This window comes from Phocoena phocoena, chromosome 9, assembly GCF_963924675.1.
Source record: "Phocoena phocoena chromosome 9, mPhoPho1.1, whole genome shotgun sequence".
In the NCBI taxonomy this organism is placed as follows: Eukaryota; Metazoa; Chordata; class Mammalia; order Artiodactyla; family Phocoenidae; genus Phocoena; species Phocoena phocoena.
In genome coordinates this window covers 66,025,776-66,037,965 of record NC_089227.1, presented here as the reverse complement: position 1 = coordinate 66,037,965, position 12,190 = coordinate 66,025,776, and the positions used below count along the sequence as shown (strand labels likewise).

The following is a 12,190-nucleotide window of genomic DNA, read 5'->3' as shown; positions in this document are numbered from 1 at the left end:
CTCACCAGAAGTTTACCGTAAAAGTTTACATTAGGAATAAGACCAGTAATTTTTAAAATTTAGGCATATTTGCAGAGTAAAAAAGAACAGATGATTCTTGAAAGACTGTAACAAACTACTCACTTATATTAGTATTTTGATGTTTCCATGTACCCCATTATTTTGCAGACATAGCCAAAGAATATTTCAAGAAGCAAAATATGTATGCGGGTGTGTGTGTGCCTGTAATGATTTCATTCCTCACTGTCAGAACCTGTTTGATAGCACCAGTTCCTAATACTAGTCCAAAAGTAAACAGATAAGACTATAAGAATCATTCTCGCTCTTTATCCACTTTGACTCTTCTGTCCTCAAATACCGTCTTATTTTTAAAATACAATATAGAAACAATAATGACTAGTGTTTATTTTCTTGGAAGAATAATAAAGGAGCTTTTCATTTACATAAATTGTACTGTCATAATTTGCTTCATGATGGCTTTTATAGGTATAAAATAGTTCTGAAAAAACAATGTTATTCAGAGTGGTGATCAAAAGAAGAAAAGCATGTTGATAAAATGTAAGCTACACTAAATAAAATCATAATGTGTTTGATGGATAATCTTTTTCAGGTCATATTTAATTCAAACAGATGAGAGGGAAAGAGAAAGGGAGGGGGAGAATGGGCGCACAAGCATAATATATGCTATCATCCTTGCTCTACTTGAAGTACCATTTAATACGTGTTCATGCACATGTTCTAAAAATTCATTATGATTTTTTATTCAGTTTTATTTAGGCCAGTATTCAAACTTTTGCTGTGGCACACCTGGATTTGGTACTCAATAAAAATGATCCTACGGTCCAAACAATACTTAGTATCTCTACTGGAGATGCACAATATAGGTTAGCTTATTAAAAACTCTGAGAAGCTCAATAAATGGGTATTCAAGGACCCAAATTTCCAACATGTTTTGGGGAGGTTCCCCCCCCACACCACCAAGTAATGCTCCTAACACCAGCTGGGTGTGCTACAATTCAACTCAATTTTGACACTATCTGGAGACAGGGTCAGATCCCACAGGTTAAGGGCTTAGTCCTACAAGACTATTTTTCACTTCAGATGCCAACCGCAAGCCCAGACTGTCACCTGTGCTTCTGACCAACTGGCCACAGACTGGAGGTTCCCTGGACTCCTTCCTCAGGTTCTATTAATTTGCTAGAGAGGCTCACAGAACTCAGAGAAACACTTTACTTACTGATTTATTATAAAAGGATATGACTAAGAACAGCCAAATGGAAGGGGTGCATAGAGCATGATATGTGGAAAGGACACCAAGTTTCCACACCCTCTCCAGGTGCACCTCTCCCTGATTTCCATGTGTTCACCCATTTGGAAGCTCTCCAAACCCTCTCCTTTTTTTTTTGTTTTTTTATAGAGGCTTCATTACAGAGGCAGGATTGACTAAATCATTGGTTACCAATTCAATCTTCAGCTCCTCTCCCTTCCCAAAAGCCTAGGGGTGGGACTTAAAGTTCTAACCCTCTAACCACTTCTAGCAACCAGCCCCCATCCTTAGGTATGGTCCAAAAGTCACATGCTTAGCATAACAAGAGACACTGCTTTGCTGTCATCACAGGAAATTCCAAAGGTTTTAGGAACTGGGAACTGAATGAAAGCCAAGTTGCTAACCCTTCAACAACATGGGTGTTAGGGGCACTGACCTCATGCAGTGGAAAATCTGAGTATAACTTTAGAGTCAGCTTGTTTTATCCACAGTTCCAAAACCACAGATTCAACCAACAACAGATTGTGTAGTACTTAAAATAAATTTTAAGTATTTATTGAAAAAAATCTGTGTATAAGTGGACCTGGGTAGTTCAAACTTGTATTGTTTGAGGCTCAACTGTATACATGAAAAATGTATTCTGATCATCTAAATGACCAAGCATATATTTCTTATAAATCACAATACTGAACGCCCTTATAAAGAAACACTTAACAAGATTCAAATCTTAATCTATATTTCACAAATCTATTTGAACATGATTTTTTTTTCACAGCATATTTATTATCATCCTGTAGAACCTCATTCTGAAGAGCAAGCTATTTGCTACTCACGTATGGAGTCATAATTGAAACTCCAGTAAAATATCCATGTTAATTCTGTCCAAAAATGTATTCAGTATAAATTCTTTTCCACATTTCTTTAAAAGCACTTGGTTTTGCTGCCATTCTCTCTATACCTGCTCCAATGGGGCACACCCCAACCACTTGATAAAAAGTAGTCTTGTCAAGTTCATTTCTGAGCTCTAAATTGCTAGAAAGAACAATGGCTACTTCTCAGGCATCTTCTTACTGGACTCAGTGGCAGCATTTTACAAAGTTGACCACTTTCTACTTCTTGATAAACTTTGTTTCACTTTCTCTCAAGACACAAAACTCCTAACTCATTGGCTGCTTCTTCTCATTTTGTGGGTTCCTCATTTTCTCCTTGTAATTTTAATTTTAGAGCACCTGAGGGTTCAGTTCTTGGATTGTTTCTTTTTATATCTATAAATATTCCCTTGGTGATTTCATTTACACTCATGGTTTAAAATATTCCCTATATTTTGACAATTCCAAAATACACATCTTCAGCTCCACACTCTCTCTAAATTCAGGCCTATCTCCAACCCTCTACACATTGTCACTAAGTTGGTATGTCCAAACTGAATTTCCCATCTTCCCTCTTAAATGTCTTCTTGCAACTTTCCCCATCTTAGTTAATGGCAACTATCCTTCTGGTTCTCTATAAACACTAAACTTGGAATCATCCTTTTCTCCTCTTTGATGTCTATATCCAATCGGTAAGCAATTCCTACTGGCAACCACTTCCCACCACTGCCACCGCTACGCTCCTGGTGTAGTGTGTGAGCTGCATCAATTTCTCATCCTGGAATATGGAAATAGACTAACTGGCCTCTCTGTTCCACTGTTGCCCCTCTATAGTCTATTAACAACACAGCAGCCAGTATGATCCTTTTTAAACGTATAGAAGATAAAGTCATTTATTTGCTCAGCTAACACATCGCATTCCAATGCCAAACCCTTTACAAAAGCTGACAAAGCCCTCCATGATCTGTCCTGCCCCCTACCCCACTATCTTTATAAACTCATCTCCAACTACTCCCCCGTGTCACTGACTTCCAGCTACACTGGCTTCTTGGCTTTTCCTAGAACTTGTCACACATTTCCATCTTCCATACAAATAACTCAAGCCTGCAAATTCACCTCTCAATGAAGCCTACACAGACCATCCGGTTGAAAATTGCAACACGTTTTTGACCTGCCTGCCCTGCCAATATCCTTCCCCTGTATTACACTTCCTTTCTTTTGTAGAGTGTATCACCTTACATAGTAAAGTAAAAAATTAATAAACAGAAATCTCAATTATTTAAATAGAATGGGTAGACCAGAATGGGAGCTCTCACACCTTAACACCATAGCAGAGCCCAACAGGAAGAAGAAAGACTTCCTTTCTTTCCTGACAAGAAGTCGGCTGAGACTGTCACAACTCAGCCAATGAAAAGCCATGGACTCTTTACTATAACCCCCTTGGCTTCCTTTTCCCCTCTATGAAATAATTCTCTTCTCCATTTTTGCTGGGGAATTGGATGTGGTTTGCCCTGGTTACAGACCCTGAATGGCAACTCTTTGTTGATCCCAAATAAACCCATTTTTGCTGGAGAAATTACTGGCAGTCTATTTAAGTCAACAGTAATTATTTTATTATGGTTATTACCGATCTCCTTTCAAGACAATGTAAGCACCTGCACCCCATACTCCTCACAATACATTATCAATGACAATAAATAAAATTGTATAGCAAATTATCTAGTGTAGAGGAGCAAAAATTATATTTCCTCTACCCTCCTAGAGAGTCCTCCTCTTTGCTGAGGAACGTCCCCGCCCAGGTAATAAAAGACAGATTAGCAAGAGAAAAACAAAAAGAAGTTTAATACCATGTACCTCCTGTATATATGGGAGATAGGAAAACTGAGTAACACTCAGGAATGGACCAAGCCATCACCTACGGAAAGACACAAAAAGATGAAAAAGATGTCTGGAGTGGGGGGCAGTTATGGGAGATTTTCAGGCAAAGCACGGTAAGCAAGGATATGGTTGTTGTGTCGATTTAAGCCTGTGCCTTCCCCACTGCTAAGAGTTCCTAGAGATTTTGTCATCCTTCTCTTCCTTGTCCAGAGAGGGAGACACTTAAAAATGAAGATTTGCTTATAAATGTAAACGTCTCTTATAGAAGGGTACCTTTTACTTGGTTTTCTGAGCTTCTCCTATGATTTTGTTTGTTTACAATAAACAGTATAAGATAATCCTTATGCCAAAGAGGCATATTTTTGGGGTGGCAAATTCTGCTCCCCTTCACTGGGTAGTTCAACCGCAGGGCAAGCAATGAAGAGAAGTTGGAGAGTGGTTTGAGTAGCAAAGTTTAGCTAAGAGGAAGAATCTGAATTTCACAGAAGACAGTCAAAATAAGGCCTGTATGGTAGCGTGAAAAGTAAGACAAGAGGCCCAAAACGAAGTTGTTTATGCTAAGCCCCACAACACCTAACCAAAGCTTAAGTACTGTTTCAACTCTCCCAGAAATGGAATCTTAACCCAATCAGGAACTACCTGATGGGCACTAGTGATGTAATCTGCCTGACAGACCCCTGCCATCCCCTAAAGGAAAGTGACCTTGCGACAACTTTTTGCTGGTGTAACTTCCTTGTCCTGCTTCTTCCTGCAAGTCTTTCATGTTGTTTAGTTCCTCAGAGCGCCTTTCTATCAGCTAGGTGGAAAGCTGCCTAACACATGAATCGTTGAATAAAGCCAGTAAGATTTTTAAAATTCACTCATGTGAATTTTGTTTTTTAACAATAGGGAACATACACGTTGCACATCTGCTGTATCTTCCACTGACTTTGGCTGTGGTTGATGTAAATGTAAACTAAATGTGGATTCATACTGTTTCATCTAATACTGTCTGACACCATCACCACATGGAAGGAAACCTTGGTGTAAGCAGGTTAGGTAAGATAAGGACCTATGCCTGATTCATTGATGCATGTCAGTAAATAGAGGGTTGGATGTTAGGGTTTCTCTTCCTTACTGTTGGTTTTCCTTAAATGTCTGAATTCCTTGGGCATCTGTTATGTGTTTATGAAGGACTTACATCAACTTGCACAGAGAGATGAGAAAAGCAGTTTTTTCAGCAGTTACGTATGCCTGTGTTAAAGCTCCTTTTTGAATAGGAGCTATGGTTTCTTGTAAGTTGTCAGGGTATTTCAACCTGCAGGCAACGGCAGGTGAGTATGTCATCAGCACGCAGAAGTTATTGTTCCCTACACATGCCAAAGTAAGACGGCTTTATTTACTTTGGGAGTGGAGGGCTGCTATTACTCACCAGCACCCACTCCATCACCAAGTGAAAATTCACTTCACCTCTGCTCTTTTTTTGGCATCTCAATACCCTCAAATGGGGAGCCTGCCCAGGGATAATCTCTTTCTTCGAAGTTATCCTAAGTCCCTGACCTGCAGAAAAAGCTGTCAACAGTTTACCTGAAGGGGAGAGAAAAGGGCAAGGGTTCCCCATGAAGTTCTACTCTGGCCCATTCTTTCACTTTGCTTCCCCTTCCCCATCCCCCTTAAAAATCTGAGACTTAGAAGCTTCTCCAGGACACCTTGACTGTGGTTCTCTGATTTCCCTCTCAATTCAATTTCTTCTGCTTTATACCTTTTCCTGTATATCGTGCCTCAAAACTTCTGTATGTTGTTTTACAGCATGTTTACAACTTCATTATTATATTTTCTGTCATTGGGACCAAGAGGGGAAACAATCATGACTGGTGTTATTCAACCTGTCACCTGGGACTAAAGATGCCAGCATTAACATGAAAAATATAAAACCTTAGAGACCTACTGCTGATACCAATCTCTTCTTTATTCTGTTTGGCAATGGTCTCATTTTCCTCTAGTGTGTTTTTTTTTTTTTCCTAGTGTGTTTTTATTTGCTTTTACTTCAAAAAAAATTAGAATAACTACCCCAGGATTGTCCAATTTCTTTTTTTTTTTTTTTTTTGTGGTACACGGGCCTCTCACTGCTGTGGCCTCTCCTGTTGCAGAGCATAGTCTCCGGACGCGCAGGCTCAGCAGCCATGGCTCACAGGCCCAGCCGCTCCGCGGCATGTGGGATCTTCCCAGACCGGGGCATGAACCCGTGTCCCCTGCATCGGCAGGCGGACTCTCAACCACTGCGCCACCAGGGAAGCCCTGTACAAATTCTTAATTGATCTTGGGCAACCTAAATTTTCATGGAACTGATCTCAGAATTGGACCTGAAATTTAGAGCACAAAACTACCTACCAATCTGGAGCACCAAAAGAATTTCACGCCTACCACATGCACTATAGCATACAATGCAAGACATCCTCAATCCAGAAAACTTGAAGAATTAGAGAAATTAGTTCAAGAAAAAGATTAAGTCATGTTATGAATATTACTATTTTACGCCAAAGAAAAAAAAAGTGATAGATTTCACATGTTGACTTGTGTAGGGAGTGTAGATTAAGCTACTGTCTTGGTCATTTCATAACTACAGGAGTTTACCATTCTCCTTGTGCATTCAACCTGTATAAACTATAAAGAAGAAAAATTTTAAATTACTGAGGAAGCTTTCATGTTGATTACTGGTCTAATTTCTAGTTGCTTATATAACTAACTACTCACACACACATACCTGTAGATTACCTAAGCGTCTTTATATTTAGTTTGTATCATAAGAGTTATGATTCATGGTACATTTTTCTTTGTAAAAAGTATGCCAAAGAGCCAAATGGGAGGTTAAAAAAAAAGAAGGGGTTCAAATAAATGTTTAAAATGGGAAAAACAAGAAAGATAATCAAGGGTACAGATGCTAACAATATTAAAATAATCCTTAAAGTTCATCGTCATTTGAAAAAAAAATTATTTTTTTTGCCTCATTTGTTCTGTTTAATAGGCCACAGATAATCCTCAGACCAAAATACAATGTATGGCTATTTTCTTATTATCAAACAAAAGTAGTAGGTATAACTTTCAGGAAATAATTAAGGTGCATAAACATAATAGAATAAATTCATTTTCTTCACAGATGTCAAATTAAAGATGATCACTAACAAATAAAGCTTCATGCAAAGTCTGCTTTTTCCCAACCAGGCCTAAAGAGGAAAGCAGCAGGGGCAAGAATACTTGTTCCTAGCAAACAAATACACCAAAATTATAATTAACAAAATCTTCAAGCTACCAAAATCTGTGAGGGAAGGAGGATGGAGGACGGTAAGAAAGCAAGAGAAATTACTAAACGGCAATCTAACAAGGTCACCTCAGGGTTTCAGGTTAGTGAAAAGCAACTTCTAGAATATGGTCTATGATCAGTATAAGCAGCCCAATTGCTTATATACCCTTCCCATCTCCAGAATTGCTGACTAAACTTTTAACAATAAAATGACAACAGAGAACATCATATTGTAAATATTATATTTCTCTCACTCACAAAGGTGTATGAGATATTTACTAGTTTTAATATGTATCCATAGGATTAATACTCATGTGGAGTATAACACGGAAAAGTGCGGAACTAAAGAAATGTCTATCTGAAAACAAAAGCACACATTTCTTAGGATTTAAAAATATTGCACATAATAAGGTTGCACAGAAATTACTGGCTGTTTTTATAAACAGAATGAGGTATTAGTCAATCTCTAAAGATGAGGGCAAAGAAGAAAAACCACACACACACAAAAATACATAAATCCATACTAAAACCTAGCGTCAACAATTAAGGAAGAAATGTGAAAAGATGTGTAAAATAGCTATGATTTCAACACTACAAAATCATTAGCCAGGGACCAAACACGTAACAAACTCTGGACAATGTTAAGTTTTCAACTTTCTTTGAGTCTAAATGACTATGAGCAATACAATCATTTCCTTTCCTTTACTCAAATTCTTCCGCATGGTTCTCTGGTAAATATTAAACCATACCTTTCTGAAGCTTTCAGTGGAAATTAACCAAGATACTGCTTGCTATCCTTTGCTGAACGACTCAATTATACAGTTTCACATATTTTGTGACCCAAGTCAGAGATGCTACAGAGCATGCAATTTTAAATTAGCAAAGGTTTCACTGCAAAAAAGATCATTCAAGTTCACACAATTTAAATCTACAATAACTTTTAAAATTTAACCTTTAAATATTTATCAGGCAAACTCATTTTTTCCTTGGTAATAAAACTGGTCATGTTAATAAGCCCAAGGGCAGGTAGAGAAAAAAGACCAGGCAGAATTATACTATCTTTTTTTAAAGAACCTTGCCTAATCAGCGAAATTAATAATTAGCTATTTCTCTACTAACTGAATGTTGCTGAATTTCTCAAAAACAATTTAAATATATTTGATAGCTATATCAAGTTAAGTGAAATCATGCACTTGTCAAAATAGTTCACAAAAAATTGGTTCTGCGTCAAAGATATTGAAGAAGAGTCAACTAGTTGGGTTTAAAGAGAACAGAAAAAGGACAAACTACTGCCCTGAACAGTCAGTGTATGTAGTAACCATATTTCCTTTTCGTTGAGTGACAGTCCTACAGTGCTTGCTAGATCCATGGAAGCTATTTTCAGTCTGTACTGTATGTCGATTGGTGGTGGTGTCAAAACCACTAAAAGAAAACATTTTCTCCATATCTTCAAACATGTCATCAAACAACCCACCTCCAAAAGAAAACTCCTGGAAATGGTGCCTTTGTCTACTGGAACCATCCTGGCGTGCCTGGAAGTGATTTTCAAAATGCTTCTTGGACCGAGTGTTTTGGTTTTGACCAAAAAAACCAAAGTCTTTAAAAAAGTCATCAAAATTGAAGTTAAATGACTGCTCAAAAGGACTTCCACTAGCTCTTTGTCCTTTACCATTAGTAAAAGCACTATGTCCAAGTGTATCATATTCTTTTCGCCTATTAGCATCTGAGAGTGTTTCATATGCTGAAAGAAATAAAAATACTTTAGTAATTCAAAGTAATCAAAATTACATATACCCAAACCTCTTAAATTTATTTTATGAAAGTATTTCACATCACAAATAAAACCAAATGCTACTAACATAAAAGTCAGAAGTCACAAAAGGCAAATACTTTGTCTTATTCACTACACACTATCAGCAGTTAGCACAATGCCTGCCTCTAGTAAATAACCAATAAATATTTGTTAAATGCTACTATTAATACAAATAAATATGGGAGCAACAATTTCAGAGTTATTCTTATTATTTGTGCAAAATCATCACTTGTGTGAAAGAATTTAGTGAGCAAATTCAGAGGAATTCATTTTTCACTTACTAGTTGAAGTAAATGTTTAACTCCAACTCCCTACTCAGTTACCTCCACCCACCATTAATTACTAAATGCTCAGGAGATGCAATTTGTTTTAGAATTAGTCTTAAGTCAAAACTTGTTTCATACTTTTCCTTTAAAGACAATTGTGGCTTTGAGATGCAGACCAAGTGAGGAAGAAAAAAAACCAAAGCATTTTAGAGTCTATTTAATTTTTTTATGCTTAATAGTTTTATATTTAATCTCCATAATTCATAAAAACTTTCTTAATTCATAAGTTTTGGGTATCTAAAATTCCTTTTGACATAGAAACAATAAGCAACTTTATAAATAACAAAAGAAAGAAATAATACATTTTCAACATTTTCAGATCTGAATGCCAATAAAAGTATATACTTCCACATATCCAGGATCAAAATATGTTATAATAGCCTTGAGAATCTCACTCTCACTATATTCATGTATAGATCCCACTCTCCCTCCCGCCTCCACAAAACCTTCAAATACATACAAACTTCTTAGGTATCATTCACCTTTACTAGTTAAAACCTGTGAGACCTTGAAGGTAGTCATTTACGTACCTTCTGCAATCTCTCTGAATTTTGCTTCAGCATCAGGACTTTTATTTTTATCAGGATGGTACTTCATGGCCAACTTGTGAAAGGCCTTCTTGATTTGGCGCTCTGATGCTGACTTTGGCACACCTAAGATATCATAGTAACTTTTTGAGGCCAAAATTAATTCGGTTATCATTAAAATGCAGATTGCAAAGATGAAAACTGACTGGGGAGTAGCCATTTCTAATATCCTAAAAAAGAAAAGAAAAAAAAATATTATTCATGGAACTAATCTTAAGATTTTTCTTTTAAAAGAAACTGAATGAGCTTTTAGGATTCAAAGTATACTAATGCAGTATCAAAATGTCAAGCATATATCGTGTATCTTGTATCTATTTCCATGTTATTTCACTTATACAGGCTGCACTACCCCTAAATTGGTTGTAATCTTGAGAGCAAATATAATTCAACCAAATTAAGAAAAATCTTTCTTGGTTTTGCCTTTCCACTAACACTCTGGCCATAAACACAGTAGTTACAAAAATATAGCTTAAAATGATCTCAATATCTCAATCTTCCCTTCTAGAATTCATATTCTAAAGGGATTTTTAAAAACTTTAACTTAATGGTAAAAAAGTATATTACCAAGGTAATCAGCCCAGTATGTCTAAATTAGCAGTAATCTTCCCTCCCTAAGAAACTTTCAGTTTTCATTTCAGCAAGGTGAGCCAAGGATTGCACACAGAGAATCTCAATATTACATAATATTGACAATGCAACACAATAGAATGTAATCTCTCTTTTTTTCTTTAACTGTAAGATCCCAAATATTTAACAAAAAAGCATGGATAAGTGAGTTTTGTTAAAAACTCATAATTAATAGAATTTAAGATTTCTGCGAAGGCTGCCAGAAAAATGAACTTTCATAGTTTGTACTTTAGATAAGGTAAATTCTTTCTAACTTCTCAGGAGTCGTTAAAATGTTTCTCTAACCTTAAAGAAGTTGGAACCTAGAATTCAACTGAGAATTCTTGAGAGTACAGATTAAATGACTTGGGATTCAAACGACCCTGTTTGTTGAACACCGTACCACAGGAGTCCTTAAGAACCTAGGATGACATAACACAGCGGACGAAAGACGCTCTGGTTTGTGCAAACTGCCTGCGTTCCTCTCCTGTTGGCCTGTTCAGAGCGTAATTAGCAGATGGATTACTTCTTCCCAGAGAGTCACGCGAACCAAGGATCAAGTACGAACTCCTGGTTTAAAGAACACAAACCAAGCGCGTACTGTGACTGATCCCTAGTCAAAGGGCGGGTTTAAAACTGACAGGGAGGCATCTTCCCAGTTTCACAAACCTTACTCCACAGTTTCAAGTTGAATATACCATACTCTTCTAAAAGACGGACCGTTGCGTTATACTGACTCCTCATTCCCGAGAGCCGGGGGACGGCAAGCCTGGGCCTTACTCCCCAGAGCCAGTGGCTGGTTGGGCTGGACTCGCCCTGTCAGACCTTGCGCCGCCGTCCGGTTGTCCACGGCTCGGGGTCCGGCCCTGGGAGGAGCTGCCCGACACCCGAGAAGGCCAGCGGCACAACCCCACCCCCCGAAAAAACCGCACTACACTGTGCTTAGGCCATCTCCTTTCTCCTATTCTCTTCCTCAAGAACACCAGGCAACCCGAAGCCCTACCGGCGACCGTGGCGGACACCGAGGCCTAAACCCCCTCGCGGAGACCCCGGCCTCATCCCTCATTCGCACCCTCCAGCTGCAGCTGCTCCTTCAGAGAGCGGAGGCGCCGGCGGTGCTGACCAGCTACTCCACAAGGCTGCGCGGCTTGGCCTCCCCAACCCCGGCCTCCGTGGCCTCCGGGAGCTGGTGCGCACCCACTGCTGCCTGTCCACCGACCTCACACTCCTGCCGTCGCCGCCGCGTCCCCTCACAGCCAGCTCCCCACAGGCGGGCCGGCCGCCGCTCGCGCCGCCACCTCAGGAGGAAACCTACACGAAACGCTTTCCTATTGGCTCCCGCCTCCCCACCTGACCCTGGAGCCCTACGCGCACGTGGAAAACTGTTGTTGCCGCTCGGCCTGTGCGTCACTTCCGGCCCCAACCCCTGAAAGGGCCGTACTGAAGCCGGCAGAAGCGGAAGTGAGTCAAGGGTTGCACCGTCTTTGCGTTCCGCCCAGCCTGGCGCAGGCGCAGTGGCTCCGGCGGCCTGCATCTGCGGCTCCGCCTCAGCGAGGAAGGCACG

At 39.1% G+C, this 12,190-nt stretch overlaps 1 protein-coding gene across 1 annotated transcript; it reads right to left on the bottom strand.

The window, feature by feature from the left end:
- Nucleotides 1-7,515: 7,515 nt before the first annotated feature.
- Nucleotides 7,516-10,303, bottom strand: DNAJB9 (DnaJ heat shock protein family (Hsp40) member B9). The gene is made up of 2 exons (XM_065884221.1): nt 9,964-10,303; nt 7,516-9,035 (listed from the first exon to the last, which is right to left on the bottom strand). The coding sequence occupies exons 1-2, from the start codon at nt 10,178-10,180 to the stop codon at nt 8,581-8,583; spliced, it is 672 nt and encodes a 223-aa protein (XP_065740293.1). The 5' UTR covers nt 10,181-10,303; the 3' UTR covers nt 7,516-8,580.
- Between the last annotated feature and the right edge of the window lie 1,887 nt (nt 10,304-12,190).

Excerpts from the sequence above, each read along its gene's own strand:
- DNAJB9 (XM_065884221.1), bottom strand. The coding sequence starts at position 10,180 with ATGGCTACTCCCCAGTCAGTTTTCATCTTTGCAATCTGCATTTTAATG. Across the intron at positions 9,036-9,963 it reads ATTCAGAGAGATTGCAGAAG|CATATGAAACACTCTCAGAT; the intron begins GTACGTAAATGA and ends TATTTCTTTCAG.